Source organism: Arachis hypogaea, chromosome 1 (genome assembly GCF_003086295.3).
Source record: "Arachis hypogaea cultivar Tifrunner chromosome 1, arahy.Tifrunner.gnm2.J5K5, whole genome shotgun sequence".
NCBI lineage: Eukaryota > Viridiplantae > Streptophyta > Magnoliopsida > Fabales > Fabaceae > Arachis > Arachis hypogaea.
In genome coordinates this window covers 4,323,896-4,351,598 of record NC_092036.1, presented here as the reverse complement: position 1 = coordinate 4,351,598, position 27,703 = coordinate 4,323,896, and the positions used below count along the sequence as shown (strand labels likewise).

Genomic DNA, 27,703 nt, shown 5'->3' with positions numbered 1-27,703 from the left:
TTTGTTATATTTTTCTAAGTAAATTTTACCGTGTCAAATAATGGTTGGAGTCTTAGAAATTTGGATATTTTTACATGCTAACTTACAGGAAGGTATCAAGGTAATATAATGTTAACGGCCCAGTTTTCACCCGGTATAATTGTGGCCCGAAAGGATATAGGTTTCATCGGGTTTAGGATCGGGTTCGGGTCTCATAAATAGACCCGGTGCATATTTCGGATCGGATCTGAATCACATCAAACCCAGTTTTACCCGACCCATATACACCCCTAATTCTTAGTTTAAGTCTTATACTATTCTTTATATAAAAAAAATGTTGATTTTGTGGAGAATATGACTTGAAAAAATGAGAAAGATAAAAATTTAGGTGCAGTTAATTTTATGTGTAGTTGATAGTTGAGAATCATTAAATAATTTAATAAGTTTAACTAAATTATTATTTAACGATTATCAATTATCTACTTCACATGAAGTTAATTGTATTTGAGTATCGATGAAAAATTGTCTAAAGTTGTTTATATTCTTTCTCATTGCAATTTGCAGTGTTTTGAACTTGCAATTGGTTTAATTTTCCATCAGAGACTTGTATTGGGTAAATGCTTTTAGAACCTATGGTTTTTGGCCTAGCAGACAAATGAAAGTGTATTGTGTGCATTCATGCATATATATGAGGATATCAATTTTCCGCCCTCCATCTCCGTTAAAAAGAAAAAAACTCTATTTCGATCTTATTTTTGTTATGAATTTCTGTCTAATTATTTCAACAGAAAAAATAGATAAGCATATAAATATTATCTTAGTTTTTTTTTTAAAGTTAACACAAAATTATAACATAATTTAATATAATTCAGTAAAATTTAATATAATATAACAATCCAAATATAATTTAACATAATTGAATATACAATTAAATATCAACATACACATTAAGATAATAAAAGTAAAAATAGTTTTTAACATATAATAATAATAATAATAATAATAATAGCTCCGTTAAATAATGAATCCATCACTTAATCCTTTTTTTCCCTTTATCTTGTGATGGTGGTCCAACTAAAATATATATATATATATATATATATATATATATATATATCAAATATTTATTTTTATAATTTAAGGTAAAGTATTAAATTGGTCTCTTATGTTTGGGCATAATTCTGTTTTAATCCTCAAGATTTAAAGTGTTTTATTTGAATTCAAAAAAGTTTTATTCAGCTTCGTCAAATAGTTCCATCGTGAGGTTAAAATTAAATAATTAACGAAATGTGCTACATGACAACAATACAACAATAAGGTCGATAATCTGGAGGATAAGTATAAGCTCCAGAAGCACAAAATCAACCGTAGATGCATCAATTCATTTATTTATCATTCTCTTTAGTTTTATAGAAAATATTTCATTTAAATTGTAAAAAAAAAATGATAAATAAATGTATTGATGCATCCACGATTGATTTTGTGTCTTTGAAATTTATATTTATTCTCCAAATTATTGACCTTGTTCTTGTGCTACTGTCATATAGGACATTTTATTAATTATTTAACTTTGATCTTACGGTGATACTACATTGAAGCTAAATAAAACATTTTTAGATTTAAATAAGACACCTTAAACCTTAAGAACAAAAATAGAATTACGCCGTAACGTAAGGGGCGAATTTACTACTTTATCCTATAATTTATATTATACATGAGTTTTATAATCTTATGTTAAAAGTAATTAGTGTTATATTTGTTCACTTTACTAATTTTAATGTCATATTTAAAAAGAATAGCGTTGAATCGTTGATCACATTTGACACCATTTGAAAATTCTTCTCTCACTCATCACTATATCACTATAACATCATTAACATTGAAGCCAAGCATTCAACATATAAATAAGCTTCTTCTCACTTGTTTCCTCGTTCTTCGCTTTCATTTTCTTCTTCCACATACTGGTACCACTTTTATCCTTTTTTTTTAAACATCATAATTAAGCCTTATATATCTACATTTTTTCCTTTGCTCAATTTTCTCTTATTATTTTTTCCCTTGATTATATACATTACAATCACGAACACAATGCATAACTATTCTAATTTTAATTCTATATATACATTACTATCATGCATATATTGGTAGATTTATTTATATAGATACAAATTCTATTTATCTAATTTCATATCCTTACATTGGTTCTATATATGTATATGTATCAGAGAAGAGGAGAATAATTTATTGAAGATGCCACAAGAGAGCTTCCATAATCCATTTTTCACTTCTCCTTCAAAGAGAGGATTGAAGGGTTTGGTTCCTAACAACAACAACAATAATAATAATGAAGCTTCTTCAAAGAATGCCATAGCAATAATAGAGGAAAGTTTCAATGATCATGAATTGGCTCAAAGAAAGGCAGAGGAAGCAGGTAATTAATTACATACATATATCACTTAATTATTAATCAATTGTCTCCTTTTAATTACTTTATTTATACATCATTCTATACTAATTAACGCCTAAATTAATATCCTATGATTTATATAATGCCTTTAAAAAAAAGGTTACTACATATATATTTCTTGCACTTCTAAACATAATTTCCATGTGATTATATAAGAAGATTTAAGAAATGACTATAAGAGAATAGTTTTTATGCATTAATTATCAATGATGATGTTAAACAAATTTATATTAATATAAATAAGAATTAGAAAAAACATTAACATCATATTAAATACAAAAACTTGTTATTTGAGTTGAGCATATTTTGTTAAAGTTTCTTCTATTATTAGTTGTTCCTAGTGTAAAATCCGGACGTAATCCGGACCAAATATTATTCTATTATAAAAACTTATTGGTATTTATTTATTGATAATAATAATTGTTATTTTTAATTCAAAAAAATTTTGATGTATAAAAAATTAAAAATTTATTGTATAATATATTAATATGTAAAATTATTCCATCTTTTATTTTTAGAGGCCAAAATAATTTTACTATTTTTCTAGTTCATATCAGTAAATTTTACTTAAATATCAAAATTATTATATTTTTATATTTAAATAAATATTATTATATTTAAATAAATATTGTTATACTCTGTTACTGTTATAGTAGTATTTTGAACTTTATATCACTTTGTTATTATTAAGTTTAAAGAGATCATGATGAGAGTTCATAGCTAGTGAAATGGAAACAGAAATTATGTTTATAAATACGCTAAATTATTTACATCTATTTTATTGTCTCTAAAGATGAAATTTCTACTTTAATAATTAAATTTTTTTTACTCTTAAATTAAATTGGTTGTTAATAGTATTACTCACTTCTTGCATGTACTGAGTTGCAAACAACACAACGAACTTAATTGTATAAAATTTTAATTTGGAAAGGGATCAAATTTTGGATATGTAATCTTTGAATTTTTAATTTGGACATACAAATTTTTTATTTGTTGATTATTAGTTAATTTTTGTCGTCTCTCTAACAGGACCATTTTAAAAGTAAAAATAATTTTCCAAAGAAAATTGTTTATCCTTATTGCTATTTTTTTCTTTTTAATTTTTAATTTTTTATTGTGGTGTAGTTCCTACTCCAAAAATAAAAAGTGATATAATTCTTTATCAAAAGTAAATGAGTGGGAAAAAGATACTTGAGTTGAGGCACAATTCTTGGTGTGATGTTAGGTTCTTATGACCCCGTGGAAAAGAAAAGAAACAAATTTCATGTTGTTCTTTTAAAGTAATTTATTTGTTTTTTTTTTTTTTTACTTTTTCTTTTGGTCAACCAAATCATTGCATGGACCCCATTTATTTAATAAAAGAAAAATAAATAAAAGAGAAGAAAACAAAAAAGTAATAGTTGGTTCTATATACTAAACAAACATTGGTTAGAGAAAAGAAAAAAAAATGTGATGAAGCAAAAGATTGTTATGGCAAAGCATGATGTTGATTGATCAAGGGTAATATAATAATACCCCACAAAAATAATATTAGTGTGGGTCCAAAATTTTGTGTGATATATATAGATTATTGTTGTGGGAGCATATAGTCTTTGACATTATCTATTAAGCCACTTCATCAAAGCTAGAAACACCATATATAATAATTTTGGTGCTATCTAATTAAGATGCATGCCACATTATTATTGTGATAACAAATGATTATTGTTTGTCAACTTTAACTTTAATCTTTGTTGATTGAGATTAAAGAAACTGTAATTAAACAGGATTAGATATTATTTCTTTGGTCTCTTTTTTTTTTTTTTGGTTTCCTACGGTATCTTCGGCCCGACAGGTCAAGGACTAATCCGTCGCGGTACTGAGCTCCATTTAAGGGTTTGTCGCTGGCCAATGGGTTGCTGCATGCACAAGGCGGGATTCGAACCCCCAACCTTGCTTAAGCGGCCTAGTGAGCTAACCACTAGACCAACCCAACTTGGTTTTTGGTCTCTTTAATTAATCTGAAGTTATAGTAATAAAAAAAGTCAAAACTCAATGAAATTGAAAATGAATTGAATTTGAATTATTTGATTAAAAAAAGAAAACATTAAAACTCTCTCCGCTTAAAATTTCTTGATTCCTTTAAATTTGTGTGAAAAAATCAGCTTGCATAAAGTTAATAATTAGAACTGTTACCCTAAAAATTACTATTACAACTCTTTTCATTAAAGAACATTCTTTGACAACTGGATATATAGTTGCATTGCTTCCAAGGATACTTTCACATTTTTCAAGAGCATTGTTGTAAAGAAGAAACAAGAAAACTTTTAACAAAGGAGCTAGATAGGTCAATTAATTAGTTGATTACACTTATTGATGACATCTAAAACAAATTAAATAGGCATACTCTAAATCCAGAAATAAAAACCATGCATGCATGTAATGTAACTTGGTAGAATAACATCAATAATAAAACCTTATTTTACTATATTTAATTTTAATTACATGAATCAAATAATATCATTATACTTTAACATACATTATATTTACATTGAGAATGATTATACATAAATAATATTTTAATAATATACATAGAGAATATAAAAAATATAATTATGTTATACTTAAATATTTTTATTTTTTGTAATATTTTATTTATCTTTTTTTTTACGTATCTAAACCACTTAAAATAAGATTTTATCATTTTTTTAAGGTTTAATTACTCTGTTAGTCCTATAGTTTCGTGAAATTTTTAATTAGATCTCTATACTTTTTTTCTTTTTAATTGAGTCCATGCACTAAATATTTTTTTCAATTAAGTCTTTCTTAGTAGTAATTAGCTTAATTTTATAGGGATCCAACTAAAAAAAAAATAATTGGTATAAGGATCTAAATAAAAGGAAAAAAAGTGTAAGGGCCCAATTAAAAAAAATTTGTGCAAAGACTTAATTAAAAAGAAAAAAGTATAAGGACCTAATTAAAATTTTTGCAAAATTATAGAGACTAATAGTGTAATTAAATCTTTTTTAAACTATAAACGCTATTTCGATCAAACTTTTTTTTTCGATATTTTCGTTCTTTGTTCTGCATATACAAAATGAAAAAGCAAGAATAATACTGATTTATTTATAGAAAAATGATATAAATAGGGATATTTGATGATAAAATAGAATTAGTTGTGTTATTAAGTAATGAGTTGATATGATCAGCTTCAAGGAGAAACCAAGCATCAGAATGGGTTCGAGAAATGGATGAAGCAGCAAAAGCATTGCTCCCAAAAGAACCTTCAGAAGAAGAATTCCGCAATGCGCTTCGGAATGGACTCATTCTTTGCAATGTCCTCAACAAAGTCCACCCTCGTGCTGTTTACAAAGTACTCTCTCACCTCTTCTAATCAAATATTTTTTAGAGATCAAAAACTTATCCAACCATTAAAGGTTTTGTTATTCTAACATGGATTTCTTTTCTCGTATAATTTTCTTATTTACATGCATTTTCTAAAAAATTATTGTTGTTTTTTTTTAAGTTTAATTATTCGATTGATATTTATAATTTTATTAAATTTATAATTAAATATATATATATTTATTAATTAAATTTTTATATTATTTTTAATTTTATAATTAAGTCATTTTTAAGTATAAAAATATTAAAATTAATTAAATATTTTTTATAAATTAAAAATATTTTTAATTAAAAATTTGATTACATTTTTAACTATATATTTTTTATTAAAATATTTTGATAATTTTAATATTTTTGATAAAAAATTTTAATTATTAAATTAAGAATAGTATAAAAGTTTAACTAAAAAAATATAAAAATTTAATTATAAATTTAATAAAATTATATAGATCAATTGAATAATTAAATTTTTTTAATATAAATTACTGTAATTATAAGCTAAAGATATTAATGTTGCATTGGATTTTGAAGGTGGTGGAGAATGGTGGGGTTGCGGTCCCAAGCGCAGAGGGCGCAGCACACTCTGCAATTCAATATTTTGAGAATGTCAGAAACTTTTTGGAGGCTGTCAGAGATATGCAGCTTCTCACTTTTGAAGCTTCTGATTTGGAGAAGGTTCCAGTTTCCAGCTTATCTTTTATATATATATATTTATTAAAAATCATTCACATACATCATTAATTTGATTCTTCAGTTTCTATTTCACCGAATATATATTTCTTCTTTTAGTATATAATACTTAAAACTATTGACATGAATTCATTTAGTTTGATTGAAAACTTAATTATATTGTTATTATTTAAAAATTCAATAAATATATAAATTAAAAATTTAGTGTTTTTGATCCACAGTTAGTTATTAATGTTTAAAAATATAAATTAAAAATATATTATTAATTTATTAGACTAAAAAAATTAAATTAATAATTAAAAATAATAACAAAAAATAATAAATTCTATTAATGCATGGATCCAGGGTGGTTCATCAAACAAAGTAGTAGACTGCATTCTATGTTTGAAAGGGTACCATGAATGGAAGTTATCCGGTGGAGAGGGAGTATGGAAGTATGGTGGGACTGTGAGAATTACTTCATTTCCAAAGAGATCTTCTCCTTCTTCATTATCCACAAATGGAAGTGATCAAAGTAGTGGTGATGATCAATCATTGTTGGATGAACAAATAGAGGCATCACAATATGAACACTTGTTAGAGTTTCTTCAGCTTTCTCAAGAGTTGTTGATTCAAGAAGCAAGAACTGCAAACACTCTCTCTTTCCTTTTTGATCACTTTGGACTCAGGCTTCTTCAGGCATACCTTAGAGAAACTGATCACATTCAAGATCTGCCTTTCAATGCAATGGTCGGTAAGATTTTTTTTTTTATTTCATCTTTGAGATTGTAAGAATAATTAAATTTAGGGAATGAATATTATCACTCCAATTTTGATAATAATTTTTTTATAAATATAGAGTGCGAAAAAAATATATGTAAAATGGCGATATCATTTTTCTTAAATTTAACTCTTGACTTTCTATGATATTATTTTGTGATTTAGTTCATTCTCTAGATAAAATTTTCCTTTAAAAATTAAGTTGACTATTATACTAAAAGGCCACAATTTATGTTAGATCATATTTAATTACAATTTTAAAGATGAAATTGAAGTTTTTGAATAAATAAACAAAAATATATAAAAAAAATATGACATGACACTTTTGTCTATCGAAAATAATTTTTCGAATATACTTTTAATATTTGCGATATTTTGTGTATATTTTTTTTACCATTTCAAACTATTTCATATATATTTTTGTCTATTTACTCTAAAGTTTTTAATTTGTTTTATTTTGTACAACAAACATTTCTTAGTTTGTATGATTTATAAATATTGTTATGGTTCATGCAATGTTATTGGTGATAATACGGGTAACAATTTGTAGGTAATTGATACCCTTCTTAGCAAGGTAGTCAAAGATTTCTCATCCTTGCTTACTTCCCAAGGCACTCAGGTACTTCTTAATTTCTCCATGTATATCCCTTTTTAACAACTTATTTTATTCTCATATCATGTTAATTTTCTTTTCTTAACAATTAAAATATTGTTGACAATATATATATCTCAATTTTTAAAAATTTGGCAGCTTGGACTTTTCCTGAAGAAGATACTGAAAGGTGATATTGGGTGCCTATCAAAGAGAGAGTTCATAGAAGCTATCTCACTATATCTTAATCAAAGAAGTAATTTGGCATCAAATGATTTCTCCAAATTCTGCATTTGTGGTGGTAAACGTGAAAATATTCGGCATAACAACAATAATAATGGCAATTATTCCTCCAAGCATATTGAAGTAATCAATAACCAACAGAAGCAACTTGAGGTATATATAATTGTGGAACTTACTATAATTATTCATTTAACGTGATTTAACATTGTTAGCACCATTCACTGAAATAAGGGTTATTCTCTTGCTTCAGGAAATGAAATACTTTTTTGAAGAGACAAAAATGGAGGTCAAACAAATTCAGTCAGAATGGGAGCAAGAAAGTAGTAGGCTAGGTAATCAAATTTTTTTTAATTTTTTATTCTATTTTATTTTACTTTTAAGTCTAACTAGATTTTAATTATAAAAATAGAATATAAAAACAAAGATAAATATTGTACTTGTTTGCGCCATTAAATCGATAAAAAAAAATTTTAATGTATGTTTGACAAATTTCTAATGTAAAAATAAAAGTATTAGAAAAATAAATTTTTTTTTTAGAAGTTACAACATATATTTGTTTTAAAAGATTTTTTTCTTAAAAAAATATGTTTTTCACATAATAAATAAACAAAAATTTTTTTATCTTATTTTATCTAAATATAATTGATAAATAAATTTTTTTTACATGAAATATCCAAATATAAAATCATTTTTACTTTTGTAAAATATCTTCTAAAAAAATATCATTTAAAAAAAAATTTTTTAAGAATGGTGTCCAAATAAGTCAATTGTCAAAAAAAATTTTAGAAATAGACATAGACAGAAACAATATATTTTAAATGATACAGTAAAAAAAATAAAATATGTGACATAAAATAAAATATTAAATTAATTGCCTTATTGAATTGCCACCAAGGAATTTTCTTCCAAGGGTATAAATGTCCAATTAGTGTATATATCAACTTTTAGTATGCATTCTAGCTTTGTTAGTTATTGACATTATGTTGCATACTCAGAGGAACATATCAAGAGTCTTGAAGTGGCCTCCTCTTCCTATCAGAAAGTTTTGGAGGAGAATCGTAATCTTTATAATCAAATACAAGACCTCAAAGGTACACAATCCATAATCATCAATTTTATGATCAATATCTATGTTTTTACTTATAACATAATTATTATTATTATTATTATTTTTTATATAGGAACCATTAGGGTGTATTGTAGAGTGAGGCCATTCTTACAAGGACAATCAAATGGAGAGTGTACAGTAGATTATATTGGAGAAAATGGAGACATGATGATTGTGAACCCCCTTAAGCAAGGCAAAGATTCTAGAAGGGTATTTTCATTCAATAAGGTGTTTGGAACAACCATAACACAAGGTATATATTTTTTATATTGTGATTTTATTATATACAGGTTTTTTATTTTTCCTTAAATTTTGGATTTATTTATTATTTTTATGATTTGCAGAGCAAATATATGGTGACACTCAACCACTAGTGAGGTCTGTTTTAGATGGTTATAATGTGTGCATATTTGCATATGGACAGACTGGCTCAGGAAAGACCTATACAATGGTATTTGATTTTGGTTTAATTATTCTATTAGTCCGTATAGTTTTATTGAATTTTCAATTAGATTCCTATATATATATATATATTTAATTGGGTTCTTATATCATATCAGATTTTGTAGTTAAATGACTTAAATTCTTGGCGTGACAAAAATATTGGAATTAATGAAATATTTTGTTAAATAAAACAAATATGCCTAATATTTAACTGAAATATTCGATCTATTTTATTTAATAGAATATTAAGTTGATTTCAATATTTTTGAGACAGATAGAGATTTAGTTATACAATCTAATATGATATATGGACCTAATTGAAAAGAAAAAAAAGTATAAAAATCTAATTAAAAATTAGGTAAAACTATAAGGATCAGAAAAATAATTAAACTTTTAATTTGTTAATTTACTTTTTGCTTATGATTTATCTAGGCACAACTATAATTAAGTTTTGAATATCTCATGACATGTCTTATATTTGTTGTTGTATAGAGTGGTCCTGATCTGACAAATGAAGAGACATGGGGTGTAAACTATAGGGCTTTGCGTGACTTATTTGATATATCGAAGGAAAGAACAAATGCCATAAAATATGAAGTTTATGTTCAGATGATTGAGATATACAATGAACAAGTCAGAGACTTGTTAGTCATTGATGCCTCTAATAGAAGATATCCTTCAACAAATTTATATATTAATTATACTACTTATCATTTTTTACCATAATAATCTATTCTTAATTACTTGCTTCAATATTATTAGCAGCAACCATATTAAGTATACACAAAAAATCAACTCCAAATTAACTATTTGTATAAAATAAATAAAAAAAAATATTTTCAAAAAACTCCTCTATTGGAGTTTGATAAATTATAAAAATTTAATTATAAAATTTTTAAATTATAAAGACTTACTGCGTTTGCTTACAAAGATAGGACATTAAGACATGAACACAGAAACACAAAATCATGTTTGGCGGAGACACGGACAAAAACAGTGTCCAGAGACACTGAATTAGTGTATTTTGTGTCCATCCTAACAGGAAGGACACAGAGACACTAACAAGGGACACAACTTATTTTTCATTTTTTTCATTATTTTTGTTCATTTTTCATAATTATATTTTTTATTATTATATTTTTCATCTCAAATTTTTTGAATGAAAAAAAATGAGAATAAATTAGATTTTCATAATTTGTTCTAGTTAATCACCAAACAGAATAAAAAAATACAAAATTTTATGTCTTTGTCCATCAGTGTCTTGTCATGTTCTTAATGTCCTGTTCTGTTCTCAGAAACAAACGCAGACCGAATCATTTCAAATAAATTTAATCAGTAAGATTCAAAATATAAGAGTTTAATTACAAAATATTAAATTACAGAGATTTATAAAAAAATATTTGAAATTCTACTTGCAATTTGTTTACTTGCTTAACAAGATTCACATTAGATATACGAAACAACTCTCAACTAAATGGTCTAAATGTCCCCGATGCATTCATAGTTCCAGTCACTTGTACCCAAGATGTTCTTGACTTGATGAGAATCGGTCAGAAAAATCGCGCCGTGGGTGCTACTGCGCTAAATGTTCGAAGCAGCCGTTCTCACAGGTACAAATTTTCATAACCATCTAATTATGTATCGTCACATCAGAACAAAAAAAAACTTTTCACATGTATTACTTGATGATTGTTGCAGTGTTCTAACCGTTCATGTTAGAGGGGTGGAAGTGGTTTCGAATTCGATTCTTCGGGGTTGTCTCCACCTAGTTGATCTGGCCGGAAGTGAAAGAGTTGATAAATCTGAAGCTGTTGGTGAAAGACTAAAAGAGGCTCAATATATAAATAGGTCACTCTCTGCACTTGGAGATGTTATCTCTGCTCTTGCACAAAAAAGTCCTCATATTCCTTATAGAAATAGCAAGCTCACACAAGTCTTACAAGATTCTTTAGGTAACAAATAGAGTGAATATCTCGTTCGACTCCTGATAATTATTTCGAAAAGACAACGAGACTCCCAAGAAAAAAAAATATCTAATTCAGCCTGTGATTTTTTTTATGACTGATTAGCTTCTGTGCAAAAAAAAAACAACATTGACTTTTTTGACACAGGAGCTAATCCGTCCCATAAAAGTAAAGCTCAGGAGTTGGGTTGATATCTTTTTTTTGTCAAGGACCTTGTTATCTTTTGAGGTAATTGTTAGAGGCTGTTTTGAATTTTTCTCTAACAAGTATATACATTGTTATTTGTGTTTTTATTCAGGTGTTAAGAGTGTTTAGTGTACTAATAGTATTATTGGTTTATTGTTGTTGTTGTATGAATAGGTTATAAGAATGGGAACAATGGAAGAATGGGAACAACTCTAGAAATGCCATTGAATCACAGAAAGGAAGAGCTATTTCACCTTATCGCTTGCCCAAATATGGAAACACTAGTGCCACCATGAAATCAGAGACTTGTCAGAGACCAACACCAACAGATGATAAAACTTTTGAGGTTATCCAATGCATATATATATATATATATGTATAAAGTTGAATAACTTATACGTATGAAAAATTCAATTTTAAAAAGTGAATATTTTCAGGGGAGGAGTTGCTCATCGGGTAAGCAAAGAAGGTCAAGGTTCCCTTCAGCATTGGACTCACCAATGGCAAAAATGGAAAATATTAATTCCCATAAAGGAAGATCTCCATCACCTCCAGTTATAAGGAGATCACAATCCACAGAAAGAGGTTCATCAGTGATTAAAATCAAGGTCAAAATCGACACAGCAGATAACAATAACAATAATAACCACCAAACCCAACCAATCATCAAGCATCCATTCCCATCTAGTAGGAAACTTCATCAAGAAATTAACGAAGAAGAACAATTCAAGCAAGCACTTAGTGTAGTAAGGCAAGGTGGTATTAGAAAAATCACTAAGCTTGATGGTAACAATAATTATTATTATAATAAGGGTAAGGCTAAGAATAATAATTGTCAATTATTATCACCCTTTAAGATGAATCAAAAGCATGATATGGTGGTGCCTACTACTACATTTGGTGAAATTGCTTTGGATTCACCAAGAACAAGTGATTATTCAGATCAGTCAGAAAATAGCCTTGGCTTTACTGAATCTGTTACAGATTGTGGCGGTTTAAATCTAACCAAGATGCGTGATAACTTTCCAAGGACTTCTCATAATCTTTTTGGTTCAAGGTATGCTTATTAGAACTTTCTATTTTATATTATTTTGTTTATTTATTTTTTAACTTCAAAAATTAGAAACAAAAAGAATTACCTTATTGTCCAGTCAAATTACCATTGTATCCTACCATCTATAGTGATTTAATTTGACAAGGATAACAAATATTTATATATTTGTCTAACTAAAAATAGAGATAAAATAAATAAATAAATATCCCTCGTTCTCAAGTTTATGTTCTAATTATTAATTTATTAGTTTAACCAATTCAACACTAGTTCAACCGATGAATTTTCGACCGATTTTTTTATTTAGTGGCAGTTTTGTTCTACAATAGTTTTTATACGGATCCAATTAGATTTTTCACCGATTTTTTGTTCGACCCGACCATTTTGAATCGGTTTTTAGAACCATGTTCTTTCTATCTCTTTATTTTTTTGTTATTATCTGTCTCTATATATGTTTAATAAATCCAAACATCGCTTTTTTTTTTCTCTATCAGTTTAAATACACAATCAAAACAGTACCTAGATTTTCATTTTAAGAAATATTATGTTCATAACTAGTCTCAATGTTAATAATATAACCCTCTTTTTTTTCCTTTTTGTCATATGCAGAGGAATGGTGCAAGGAGGAGAACCATTATCAGCAGCTAGCAGAGTTGAGAACAAATTTTTGAGTGGTTCAGGAGGTAGTAATACTAAAGAATCAAGTAAAACAGTAACCATGCCTGAATTTAGAAGGAGCAGATCTACCCCACGTGGAAAGTTTCTTGGTTTATCATGAAGATTTCATCTTAATCAGTTATATTATACACCTTTTTATATATTTATTTACTTTTGTACAGAAGATACCACTCCAGCAATTTTATATCACATAATTTCATACAGACTTTGAAGGTTTTTTGAGACTAATTAATTAATTTGTGTCACCTATATATCTATATTATTGTGTCTTGAGCATGCATTGTAATTTTAACCATATATATAAAGGAAGTATTCTGGTACGGTGGCATGATTTACATTTTTCAACTTCTTGCTACTTTAATTTTCTACCCGAGGATTTACATTATTTGAGGGAGGGACACTGAAGTTATTGGTTTGGGAGTAGTTACCAACTATGAACTATCTCGCCATTATTATTATTATCATCATCATCCTCATCATTATGAATGTCATCTTTCATTGTTGGGCCAATTACTATGCATATTGGTCCTGCAGATGCATGTGCTTTTTTACACCTTTACTAGATATAGATACAGCTAATTTTAGTTTAAATGAATATGTAAGAGTGACACATTTAATTTCCGCTTTCCCTTTAAAAGTTATTACAAGACCCCATGTAGTTGAATAGTCGAAATTTGTTCTTTTTACCCTCTTAAAAGATCCTATGTATGTATGTCAAGCTAAAGAATTATTATTAGGTGAAAATTCAGTGTAGTCGACTTTAATAGGTTAGATGAAAATTTAGTCAAATTATCTAACAGCTCTCAGTTATCAACTTCATGTGAAGTCGACTGCACCTGACTTTCTATCTTATTAGGGAGAGAATGGCTTATTGCTTAAATTGATTTTCGGGTTCACCAATAATTGAACTCTTGACCTTTCGGATTTAGAGCTCTAATACCATGTCATGATACCACTCATCCCAAAAGTTTCAGCTGATGAAAAAATGTAACACTAATGGTTATATCTCTAATACTCTATAAACCTCCATTGTACATATTGTACAAATATTTCATTAGCTCCTCATACTTTCTCTTATACTAAATATACATTAAAACCAGTTATCAATGTTAAATATATATTAAAATATAAAAATATATATTAAAATAAGTTAAATTACATATATATTTTTTATACATAAATATATAATAGCTGATATTAATTTGTTCATAGCATTTTTGATAAAAAAAATTTATATTTTTCAAACTCTAATTTTTTTATAAAGAAAAATAGGGTCTTATATAGGTATGAAAGCTTGATGTGTTCATGTAGCTAGAATGAGAAAGAAGACTATACTATTCTAAACTTTTTTATAAGCTAATTTTTTATTTTTTTAATTAGTCACAATAATAATATCATAGCACTACTATATATGTTCCCGCCCTTAAAAGTATTTTTTTGATTGAGTTAATGATGAGATAACATCTAATTACTTTTAAATCATCTGGTGATATAAATAGGACAAAAAACACCTTAGGGAACAACATTAATATTTATTTATTCTATCAAATGTTTGACACAAAAACAATATTTTATCAAAAAAATTATTGTTGTATACATAATTTCTTTTGAGCCATGCTATACGAGTATTAGAAATCTTCATGCCTTGGTCATCTGTATAGGAATATGAATATATAGGAAATGGTTTTTAGCTTAAAATTATATTATAATCAAGTTCTTAATATTATATCATAATTAAATACAATAATAATATAAATAAACACGATTTACATTTATAATTAAAACACAAAAATACATGGTAGTATATATTATATATTGTTTATGAAAAATTTGATTATTTTATTATAAAATAAAAGTTTAATTTCTCTGCTGTAAAATATTTAATTATGACAGAAATAAAATATATAATTTTCTACTTGTAAGAATTAGAGGAGTAATAATACTTACTCACAACAAATATTAAAAGCAACACAATAATATTCTGTAATAGCAAAAAATCACATAAACCAGAAATTAGAAACAAACTAACACACTAAGATTTTTAACGTGGAAAATATTCTCAATGCGAGAAGTAAAAATCATGAGTCACCAAGATTAGGAAATAGCTTTACTATGATAAAAAATAGGGTATAAGATAATCACAAATTACTGCACAAAATATGCATACAACAAGCCAAATAACCCAAACTTCAAAGTTTACAAAACATGAACAAAAATAGATAAAAATATCACAAAAACAAAGTCACTGTGTGTGACCAATATCTCTCTTTACATACATTAAATTGAAGATCCGAACGATGAAAATAAAGAATCAGGTGTATGGAACATACTGTTCAAATTTAAACTCGATCCAACGGTTAACAAATGTACAGCGACCAATTTACAGAAACAGTTTTGTATATATATGAAAATAACTTTCTCTTGTCTCTTCTCTCTAGTGTTTTGGTGTTCTTCTTATAAATAAGACCTCTCTCATTCAACTCTAACTCACCTCAACTATTTCAACTATTTATAAATTTGGATACTAATATTTAGATTTTTTTTTCCACATAAAAAGAGAGTAAAAAAAACTCAACCGTTATTTTAATAGTTAATTATTTTGTTAGAAAATATATAGAACACGCAGGTACATACGCGTACACATACATAGATTATTCTACTGAAAAATATATGGAACACGAGTAGATATATACACGTATATAAATACACATTGGTTATTCTGTTGAAAATATATAGCACACATATATAAAATGACTTATTTAATTTCTAGTGTTGATAAATAATAAGACAAACTACACTAATATGTTTTAACAGTCATCTACTGTAATATTATTATACAATTAACTTTTTATGAGATTTAGAGGTTACATATACGTCTAGATATTTCGGATTTTTTTTTCTTTTTGATAATTAAATTATTCTTTTTCACAATTTAAAACTGTCTTTCTTTATTATCATCATCATTATTGAATATGTATAAGTTTTTTTTAAGATGAAATATTATATTTTTGTTAATTGTAATTTTTATTAACTAAGTTACAAGCTTGTATAAAATATAGAAATTTAATTAAAAATTTGGAACATAATTTTAATTTGTGTCACATGATCATGTAAGGCGGTGAACATGGGACCATGTGGGTAGTGTTTGAAAGCCTGGCTTGGCCATGTTTGTGTTTGAGGATTAAAGAGAGTACATGCAAGAATCTTTTATTCCTCTATATCAATAAATTCTAAATAGATATATCCAAAATATGCCAATCATTGTTTCAGCTTCCACAAGCCTTAAGGTCCCTTTCTTTTCCATGGCCATGGACAGATAACCTTCACTATCTCCTAGAAATCCCCCTAGCTGGCATTAACAACAAAGTAATTTTCTCTAACATTCACACAATACAACCCCAACAAATAAATGTTATTAATTAATTAATTTGTTAATATATAGTCATTGATTCAACACTAGTAATTAATTGCTTGGTCAAAATATACAAAGGTTTCAATTTGCAAAGCAACTCAATTGATACAAAAATGCTAAATTTATTTGCTATGTACGATGTAAATGGCTACGAAATTATTTATATTTCTAAGTAGGGATTCACGTCATCCGTTCCGGTCTAAAATTAAATATTTTGGAACTAATTTAGTGTGATTTTGTCGAATTTAAAGTTAGGCAAAAATTTTGAAAATAGACTCAGTCATTATTTAGGGTCGATTTTGGATCATGAAAAATCCGACTTCACCTGATCCATATAAGGATTAAAAAAAGTATATATATTTTAAATTAATTTTAATATTGTGTTATATTAATTATAAGCTTATGGTTTTATTTTTAATCACATTTGTTGAATTAGGAAATAAATTAAAGAAACATAAAATTAAAATTTATGGACAAATTCAAATTTAAGTATGGTTATCAACTTCTTTACAACAAATATTTTTTTCTTCTTTATAAATTAGTTCATCATAATTTTTTGACATAAAATTTATCAAGACCTAAACTTCATTCAATAAAAAACTAATTTTAATATGATTCGAAAGTAAGTAGTGTAATTTTATCGAATTTAAAACTAAATGAATATAAAAATCTCAAAAATAAATTCAGTCATTATTTAACAATAGATCTATATCGAAACAAATTCCGTTTCACCCAATTCTATTCCTAAGTTCATTATACTGACTTCATAGACGTGTATTATTGCCGATTGATATAAAATTACACCAAAAGCATTTTATAGATGTTTTTGCCCCTATAAAATTTAGATTTTATTACTGGAACTTTGATTGATTTAATGCATTTCATCTTGTTACGGTCTAGTATTTTCAAAACAAAAATTTCTGGAAGATAAAAAAAATTAATCAAAATAATTTAAATTTATTTTATTTAATATTTATTAATTATCACTACAATTAATAAATACTAAATAAAATAAGACAAGTTTGGATTGTTTTTTTTTAAGTATTATCGTTTTAAAACAGGACATTTAGCATCAAGTCAATCTAAATGCTCGTCTTTGAAAGTATAATTGGACTACGAAATACTCATGTTATATCCGGTTAAATTCGGCAAGAATCTAACATAAATCTTTTTTTTTTTTCCAAAGATAATAGGTTATATTTTATTAATTATTAAAAAATGAAATATAAAGATGTCTAAAAGTAGGACAGCATAATAAAAGGTGGGGATTTCTCAAAAACACTATACTGAAGGTATTCATCCAACGGTGCGTGGTCGAAAAATGAAGAAAAATTTTAAAGAAGAAATAATGATAAATCAAATTGAATGCATTTAAGAGCTTGTCTCATGGAGATGGCGACTTAAACTGGGAGTTCTTTGAATTTCACGGAGCAACTTGACAGAGCTTGCTAGAATGGCAGACGGCATAGAAGTAGAACCTTCAAAAATCAACTGGTTGCGAGCTTTCCAGCAGTTCCAGCAAATGATGGCAAGCAATTGAGGATTACGGTCAGCATTCTTCAACGGGTTAAGTATCTCTGTTGATGCAGTCCACCATGTCCAAAAGTCGTTAGAACTCTGGAAGACAGTCACGAAGATAACTCTGAGACCATACGTCTTTAATTCTAGAGCAATCGATCAAACAATGAGTGACTGTTTCCGTTGCTTCATGACAGCAAGGGCATATTGGTGATATAGATGGGATGCGGTGATGAATCTGAGCAAGCACCGGAAGTCGGCCATGGAGAGCTTTCCAGATAAATAGCTTAATTTTGTGAGGCAAGTTCAACTTCCATAGATCAATCCACGGCTTTTTCTGTTGCATATAATTAGGGCAAAGCTCCAGAGGCGGATGGTAAAATAAATAGCCAATTCTGTAACCTGAAGCTGTATCATATTGCTTGGATTTGTTCAAATCCCATTGCAATTTGTCCCGTTCAAATCCCATTGCAATTTGTCCCTACTCTGCTGAATTTTAACTGACAAAATCCTGTTTGCAACGTCTTGGGGAAATAGTTCTTGAATGAGATTCTTATTCCAATTTCTATCTTCAGTAATTAGATCTTTAACTCTTGGAAACAACTCAGAAATAGCCTGTCTATTTGGCATGTCAGAAATCATTAAAGGATACGGAGGAGGCAGCCAAGGATCCTCAAAGGTTCGGATATCCTCACCAGTACCCACAGCCCAATTAAGACCTTTTTCAACAATTTTTCGGCCTTCCAGTATGCTCCTCCATCCCCAAGAAGGTAAGACTCCAATTTCTGCCGTTATAGCATTACCATTGCTAAAGTATTTACCTCTTAAGATTTTGGATAATAAGGAAGTAGGCTGTGTTACAAGTCGCCAAAACTGTTTGCCTAAAAGCGCCAGATTTTGGATTCTGAGATCTTTAAATCCATAATAAATATATTATAAATATTGCGTGGAAAATCCACTCTAAAATATACTATTTTTTCTAATCTTTATACTTATTGAACTTGAGTGACTTGGTTGTGAAAATCCCTTGGCTCTCTATCCAACTTAGAAATTATGGCTAATTGAAAATCTCCAGCCTCTCAAAGGATTACTGCTGAACAAATTTCTTTAAAGAGAGAACTCTACTAGCACTGGCACATCATAATATTACAATAGACTATATACAATTGAGCAAAAATTACAACTTTTCCATGATAAATTGAGTTAACTGCTTAACTGTTTGACTCATCAGAGAAATTATAGGAACAATTAGAAGATCCATGAGAAACAACAGCATTCCTAGGAGGTAGTGATGGTGATGGTGATGGTGATGGTGGTCTAATTGGTGAAGAACTATGTGATGCTAAGCTCAAACCTCCTTTTTTATTCTTCAGCACATCATAATCAGGCCTTGATGTTTCAATAGGCCTAATTTCCTTTAACATTGCAACAACATCCTTCATTGTTGGCCTATCATTTGCTCTTGTGCTAACACACAGAAATGACACTGCCAAAGTTTGTATCATCTCATGCATGGTAGGGTCAGATCTCCCTTTGAGCTTTGAGTCAAGGATGTCTGATGGGTCACCTTTGTTGGCTAAGTGGTTCCTAACCCATTGAACCAAGGGTGCACCCATTGGTAGGGTTGGGTCTAATGGGTGCCTTCCTGTTAGAACCTCAAGTAGAACCATTCCGAAACTGTATACATCACTCTTTTCAGTTATTGGTTGCATAGATGCATGCTCTGTGCATAAACCAGGAACAAAATGAAATTAGTACCTTTATTTTGGAGATTAAAACAAGTTAAGCCCCAAAGTAATCGTTCAGATTGGTCTTGTGTATTAAAATAGTCTTTAAAATTTCAATTGCACTAACTACATTCTGTAAAAGTGATAACATTTGCGCAAGGTTTAGCCTCTAACTAAGTAATTCAAAATGGAGACTCACGTACAATTATTTTTTCGTGAAATTGATGGTTAAGAATCATTAAATAATTTGACATATTCGACTAAATTGTCATCAAATAGTTTTCAACTATCAACTTCAGAGTGAACTTTTACCTTAATTCAGTTCAAATTTAGAGAAAAGAAAAGGAAAATTTACCAGGAGCCATGTATCCATATGAACCAGCAAGGTAGTGTCTTTGTACTTGCATAGAATTTTCAGTATCAGTAGCAATTCTTGCAAGCCCAAAATCAGCAAGGTAAGGTTGAAATCCAGGTCCTAACAAGACATTCATGGCCTTAACATCTCCATGGATTATAGAAGGAACACAATCATGGTGCAAATATGAAAGTGCATGAGCTACACCCAACACAACATCATATCTTGTTTCCCATTCAGCTTTTCCCTTCCCTGAACCATGAAGCAAAGAACTCAAACTTCCATTAGGGAGATAATCATAGAAAAGGAGTTTCAAGTTCCTGTTGGATCCCCAACCAAGGAGCCTTATGATATTCTTGTGCCTAATTGATCCAAGTGTTCGAATCTCGTTATCAAATGCTCTAGATTCTTCCGATGACGTGGACAACCACATCTTCTTAACGGCTAGTATTTCGCCGTTGGGAATCAATACCTTGTACACCACTCCAGAGCTTCCGGTTCCAATCACATTCGATGAGGTCAAATTCAAGACAATTTCATCAATGGATAGTTCAAATTTTTGATATAATGTCAATTCCCAGCTATCGGCCTGCGTCCGTGATTCGTTCAATCGTGAACGAATCAGGACGCAGACCGTTAGGAGCACCAGTGCAGTACTGGTGCTAAGGAGAATTGACATAACAAACTTCATAACTGATTTTTTGTGACTCTTTGACTCTGTTTTCAAAGAAGAGTTTATAGCAGTTCCAGAAATATAGAGACCTTGATTTTCGGCGAGATCACTGAGAGGGAGCTTATGGAAGAATGGTGTGTTTGGTAATTCACCAGAGAAGCCATTGAAGGAAACATTCAAGGAAACAAGATTTTGAAGGCTAGAAAGAGCATCTAAGTTCCCTGTGAGATTGTTGTGTGAGAGATCAAGTACTCCTAGCTTTCCCAGGCTCGAAAACTCGGTCGGAATCTCGCCGGAGAGTCGGTTATGGCTGAGATTCAGCGAGATTTCGAGCGAAGAAAGTAGGCCAAGTTCTTTTGGGATTTCCCCTGAGAAACTGTTGCTTCCTAGATCAAGAAGTTGTAGCTTGGAACAAGAGAGAATCTCTGAAGGTATTCTTCCATTGATTTGGTTCTTTCCAAGGTAGAGTTTTGTTAATTCATTCAGTGAACCAATGGAATGAGTCAATGATCCTGAAAGCATGTTATCTGATATGTCAATTAATTGAAGGCTTTTGGGAAGAGAATCAGGAACAGAACCTGTGATGCTGTTTGAATGAAGATCCAAGAACTCAAGGTTCTGGCACCCACCAAGTGTTTGAGGAAAGTCCCCACTGAGATGGTTGTTGCTCAAATCCAAGAAATTCAGATTTTTTAAGTTTCCAATCTTTTGTGGAATGTTACCTGCTAGTCTATTGTGATTCAACCGGAGCCGGTATAGGCTAGTGCAGTTACCTATATCCGGCGGAATAACGCCGGATAAATCATTGGCAAGAAGCAAGAGTTTGGTGAGATTTTTCAATTCGAATAGTTGGTTTGGAATTGGACCTATCAAATTGTTGTATGAAAGATCAAGTGCCTCAAGTTCTTGGCACTCAGAAAGACTATCTGGGAGTTTTCCTGTTAGATTGTTCTGCCAAGCATAGAACAGAGTTAGGCTTCTCAAGTCGCCGATGCGTGCCGGAATCTCGCCGGAGAGAGCGTTGTTGTCGAGCTGCAGCTGAACCAGAGAGGTGCAGTTTGAGATTTCAGGAGGTATGGAGCCTGAGACCTGGTTGACACTAAGCTGAAGCTCTTCAAGATTAGAAAGCTGACCAAAACTCCTTGGAATGTTACCTGTCAGAAGGTTTTCGGAGAAATCTATGACCTTGATCTCTCTGCATCTTCCAAGGTCTTCTGGGATTCTACCAACTATGTTGTTCTGCCATAAAAGAAGATTCTGAAGCTTGCTGAGTTCTCCAATTTGGTTTGGGATTGAATCTGAGAGAGAGTTCTGGTACAAGTAAATGTTCTGCAACTCACTGCAGTTGCCAATCTCTTCTGGAATAGGACCTGACAATAGTGTTGTGTAAATTGCCATGGTTTGAATCCTTTTCAGCATTCCAATTGATGAAGGGATTCTCCCAGAAATGCTGGTTTCTGTAAGACCTAACATGACCAAGTTGGTGCAGTTTCCAATCTCCCATGGAAGCTCACCTGCTTTGCACAATGACAAATACAAATATACAAATATTGAATCCGATACAGTGTGATACATAAATTTAAGAAATTGAAGGTAGCAGTATTTGAGTATTTGTGCATCATAGAAGCTCACCCTTAAGATTCTTGTTGCCACCAGCTCTAAACACTTGAAGCTTGTTTAAGGATCCAATGCTCTTTGGAATCACACCACTGAGATGATTATCATAGAGTGTCAAGTTCACAAGGCTTGATAGATTCCCAATGCTGAATGGAATGTTTCCTTCAAGTGAGTTTCTGTGAAGGGACAAACTAACTAGTTTTCTTAGCCTACAAATCTCTTCTGGGATTTCGCCAAACAGAGAATTGCCACTAAGATCAAGAAACATGAGTTCTTGGTAGTCTCCAATCTCCTTTGGGATCCTTCCTGTGATGTTTGTTGATGAGAGGATAAGAATCTTCAATGACCTTAATGGTTGAAAATTTGAAGGTACCAATGAACCTTCCAAGTTCACTGATTTCAAATTTATTTGGACAACATCCCCTTGTGAGTTGCAACGAACACCAAAAAAGTTGCATGGTGTTGAAGTAGAATTGTTCCATGATGCTAATGAATCTGAAGTGCTGTTTAAACTGTTCTTCCATGATAAAAGAGCTTGGCCTTGTTCATTAAGTGAGAAACAACAACATGGAAAGAGGAGAATGATGTTTAATGAAAGAAGCAAGGTGAAGAAGAAGATTTTGGGAGAAAGTGAAAGATTCCTTAAGCTTTCAGGCATTGTTGTTGAGAGAAGATAATGGTTGATATGTTTTGGGATTGTAGAGGGGGAAACCCCATGTTTTTATTTTTGTTTATAGAGAAGGAAGAACAGGAGAAGATCTGGATCCAAGTGCCACCTTCTTCTTCTTTATTCTTTTATTATTATTTCAATGTTTTCTTTTTTCTTCTTTCTTCTTTCTTTATTATTAATAATAACAGAGAGAAGGTCATGCTCATATCATCATACCCCATTTTAGTTGTTTCATTCTGGTAAAACTTTTCAGTATTCTTCACTTTTTAACATCTCAAACTTGTAGTTTGGTATGATGAAATCTTTTGGGATGTTTCACTAAAAATAGTTCACATATTTGGTACTATTTTGTCAGCTATTATTCAGTGATGGTAAAAATATCAGAGAGATGTAAATGTATGGTGGAACTGAAAATCATGAGAAGAAGATTTTCCATGTTCTTGTTGCTCCCCATGTGGACATATGTATTATCTTGTTCCCTGCATTATTTGCTCTTTATTTTTTTATTTTTTCATCTTCTTATATTTATTTGGTATGAAACAGGATATACAGTAAAATGTTGATAGGAAGATTGATAGTGATATCAAATGAGAAAGGACATTAATACATTATGATATTTTGAATTTATAGCTTAAAAGCTCTATTATTCATTTTGGTTAGCAAAGAAGATAAGCAATTCCCTTAATTAGTTTAGAGCATTTTCAATGCTAGTTTTAAGTTTTGTTTCATTTTGAATCCCATAAAATGACATATCACTATTTGTGGAACTATATTATAAATAATAATTTAAAACTAAAAGTAAAATTTGTCGCTCCAATACTTGATTTAATTTAATTAAAATTTTTATTATTTTTAATTATTTTATCAATATAATTATACAAATAACAAAATTATTTTATTAATTTTCCATCAAAGTGATACATTGTTTCTAAAATTTTATTCCATCTATCAATTTTAATATAAATTTTAATTCTAAATCAATTCAATTCAATCCTTGAAAATAATAGAAGTGATATTCAAAAAAATTTCTATTACAGTTGCTCTTAGCCTGGGTCTTATTCTTATTATTTGTGTGGTCCATTTATTTTATGTGGTTGAAGTTGTTTATGAGCCATTCATGTGGTTCCTACATGATGTGTTTCATAAATATAACTAAGCAGCTAAAACAACACATATTTGGATTTGGATTATTTACAAAGAAATGCAAAGAGGCAAGGCAATTTGGATTTGTTTCCACTTTCCACTGTCAAAATATAAGAAACTAGGATCAAACCATATCAATTCTTCACAATCTATTAGGATCTGATATGAATTTGGTATACATACAGTAATCTTATAATTCTTATAAATAGAAACGCAAATCCAAAGATTTTATTCAAATTAATGATTTCTTAGTCACAAGATAGTGAGGAATTGAAATAAGAGATAGAGACGGAAAGACTGAGACTGGGAGACAGACATTAAAAGAGACAGGATTAAAATAAATTTTCGTATTCTATTTGGTGTAAAATAAGAGACAGAAATTGAAACAAGAATGAAATTTTAATTTAATTTGTACAAAAGGCAAAATCGGAATTAATTAATTGAAATGAAGGTATTTTAGGTATAAAATATTATTAAAGTTTTAGTCTCCATCTCTAAAAATTTTAGTCTCCTGTATCCCCACTTTTTGAGGTACTGAAATACTGAAATTTTGAAGACAGAGACAAAAATTTTAGTACCAGTCTTCAACCCAACAAACATGATACTGAGTCTTAGTCTTCTAATCTCATTACTTCAAAACAAACGCTACATTATTGATATATCTAGATTCACCAATCTCTTGATGAGTATCAAATGACTTTTAGTTGACTCCTTTATTTATTTATTTTATATTTATTCATACACTTTTATAATAAAAATTGGATAATTTACTATTTTAAAATAATTGGGAAAAATCTTTACCAGATTATAACAATTGAAAAGTTCATATATTTATGTCTTGTTTCATTTTATATAGAAACCGTGGGAGCTTAGCACGGTTTCTAAATGAACATAAACCGTGCCTGCTAACCAGGTTTTATATTGAAGAGCATTTGAATGTAAACCATGGGAGGCAGCCACGGTTTATCCTCGGTAAATGCAACACATAAATCGTAGGAGGCAGCCACGGTTTATGAGAAAAATTTTGTGTGCATAAAACTTTGGAGACAGCCACAGTTTATACATGAGCGACTATGTGAAGTAAGGTGGCTAATAGAGAATCCGAGGAGTTTTGTGGTTTATAGAGTCAGCAAACTTATTTACGTTTTAATACGATTTGAATTGTATTAGTATATTTTTATTTTTTAATTAATTTAATTTTATATAAATAATTAGAATTTTAAATTATAAAATTTGTATTAGTTTGTAATTTAAAATTTAAATAGACATAATTTAAATTAATAATTTATAAAATTGTATGTATTTGTGTTATTGTACTCATATGATTTATTTTACTATTGTATTCATATGAATATTTGTAAGTAACTATAACTAACTATAAATTTACAAATATGATACTATAAATTTACAAATATGATACTATATAAATCAATGATATCTGTAAACTTATAGTTAGTTATTGTAATTGTGTAAAGTAAAGTACTTTACAAGGATATTTATTGAAACTAATATGTTAATTATTTATATACTTAATCTGAACACTATAATTTCGCATTAAGATAAAAAAAAATTATTAAAATTATCATGGCTTATTATAATCAACTACTATTAATATTATTGCACATCATTCAGCCACTATATTTATAATTCAATGATTATAATGTAATTTGAAGTATTCCAAAGTCAAAATACATGATATAAGACATCCAACACAATTACATTGTGAACTTTACACATATATATACTAATATCTCAAAAACTCAGTCAAAGATCAATAGACATATTTAACTATTGTCACTGAAGTTATTACATATAATTCAAAAATTAAATTATACCACTCAATGGTATTATCATATGATAATTTAAAATGTTGAGGATAAATAAAAATAAAAGATGAAATTAGATGATAATTAAATACATTCATATTATTTTCAAATTAAAAGAATATACTTATTTAAAATAATATGATTACGTTTATTTAAATTTAAAAAATTTTAAAAAGAATATGTTTATTTAAAATATTAAAATTTTAAATTTTAAATAAACCTACTTATATTAATTTTAAATTTTATTTAAAATAATACGAATATATTTATTTAAATTAAAAATTTAAAATAATAAGAGTATATTTATTTAAAAAATTTTAATTTAAAAATAATATAATTGTATTTATTTGTTAGTTAAAAATTAGCAACCGTTATTTTTTTTAAATCGAATAAATATAATTAATCATATGAATACAATAGTAAAAATAAATCATATGAGTATAATAATACGAATACATACAATTTTATAAATTATTAATTTAAATTATGTCTATTTAAATTTTAAATTACAAACTAATACAAATTTTATAATTTAAAATTCTAATTATTTATATAAAATTAAATTGATTAAAAAATAAAAATATACTAATACAATTCAAATCGTATTAAAACATAAATAAGTTTGCTGACTCCATAAACCACAAAGTTCCTCGAATTCTCTCTCAGCCACCCTACTTCACATAGCCGCTCATGCATAAATCATGGCTGCCTCCAAGGTTTTATGCACACAAAATCTTCCCCATAAACTGTGGCTGCCTTCCACGGTTTATGTGTTACATTCACCGAGAGTAAACCGTGGCTGCTTCCCACGGTTTATATTCAAATACTCTTCAACATAAAACCTGGCTAGCAGGCACGGTTTATATTCATTTAGAAACCGTGCTAAGCTCCCACGGTTTCTATATAAAATAAAACAAGACATAAAGATATGAATTTTTCAATTGTTGTAATTTGATAAAGGTTTCTCCCAATTATTTTAAAATGGTAAATTGTCCATAAAAATTGGTATCATATCATCATCACGAGGACTTTATATTTTAATCTATTAAAGTTTTTACAACATGAGCTGTTTGAAGTAGAAACCAAATCATATCAATATTCATATCATTACATATTTCTTTTTATATAATTTTACATCTACCATGTGATAATTTCTATTAAACCACTCTTTCATCTTAATTTAAATAAGTTTAGTGTTTTTGACATATTTTATCCTC

General features: G+C 28.6%; 3 protein-coding genes across 3 annotated transcripts; 2 read left to right on the top strand and 1 right to left on the bottom strand.

The window, feature by feature from the left end:
- The first annotated feature begins 1,800 nt into the window (after positions 1–1,800).
- On the top strand, positions 1,801–11,629 carry LOC112791410 (kinesin-like protein KIN-14F). Its single transcript, XM_025834239.1, has 14 exons — positions 1,801–1,943; positions 2,205–2,410; positions 5,635–5,798; positions 6,362–6,505; positions 6,866–7,249; positions 7,830–7,898; positions 8,031–8,267; positions 8,365–8,446; positions 9,110–9,205; positions 9,296–9,475; positions 9,567–9,673; positions 10,159–10,337; positions 11,112–11,276; positions 11,365–11,629. Exons 2-14 carry the CDS (start codon positions 2,230–2,232, stop codon positions 11,627–11,629), a joined length of 2,253 nt encoding a protein of 750 aa, XP_025690024.1. The 5' UTR covers positions 1,801–1,943; positions 2,205–2,229.
- Positions 11,630–11,997: 368 nt separating this feature from the next.
- Positions 11,998–13,865, top strand: LOC140184480 (kinesin-like protein KIN-14F; the record flags this gene model as incomplete). Its single annotated transcript, XM_072236026.1, has 3 exons — positions 11,998–12,162; positions 12,254–12,873; positions 13,477–13,865. Coding segments are annotated over 3 exons (954 nt in total), but the record flags the coding sequence as incomplete, so codon positions are not given.
- A 5,712-nt stretch (positions 13,866–19,577) lies between these two features.
- On the bottom strand, positions 19,578–23,953 carry LOC112791402 (uncharacterized). The gene is made up of 3 exons (XM_025834225.3): positions 22,863–23,953; positions 20,558–22,744; positions 19,578–20,198 (listed from the first exon to the last, which is right to left on the bottom strand). Exons 1-3 carry the CDS (start codon positions 23,503–23,505, stop codon positions 19,687–19,689), a joined length of 3,342 nt encoding a protein of 1,113 aa, XP_025690010.1. The 5' UTR covers positions 23,506–23,953; the 3' UTR covers positions 19,578–19,686.
- Positions 23,954–27,703: the final 3,750 nt, after the last annotated feature.

What these genes read in the sequence shown, in the direction of transcription:
- LOC112791410 (XM_025834239.1), top strand. Translation starts at nt 2,230, where the DNA reads ATGCCACAAGAGAGCTTCCATAATCCATTTTTCACTTCTCCTTCAAAG. An exon ending in AAGAAAGGCAGAGGAAGCAG is followed by an intron (nt 2,411 to 5,634) that starts GTAATTAATTAC and finishes TGATATGATCAG; the next exon opens with CTTCAAGGAGAAACCAAGCA. An exon ending in TGGAACAACCATAACACAAG is followed by an intron (nt 9,476 to 9,566) that starts GTATATATTTTT and finishes TATGATTTGCAG; the next exon opens with AGCAAATATATGGTGACACT.
- LOC112791402 (XM_025834225.3), bottom strand. Translation starts at nt 23,505, where the DNA reads ATGCCTGAAAGCTTAAGGAATCTTTCACTTTCTCCCAAAATCTTCTTC. An exon ending in TGGCAACAAGAATCTTAAGG is followed by an intron (nt 22,745 to 22,862) that starts GTGAGCTTCTAT and finishes TGTGCAAAGCAG; the next exon opens with GTGAGCTTCCATGGGAGATT. An exon ending in ATATGGATACATGGCTCCTG is followed by an intron (nt 20,199 to 20,557) that starts GTAAATTTTCCT and finishes GTTTATGCACAG; the next exon opens with AGCATGCATCTATGCAACCA.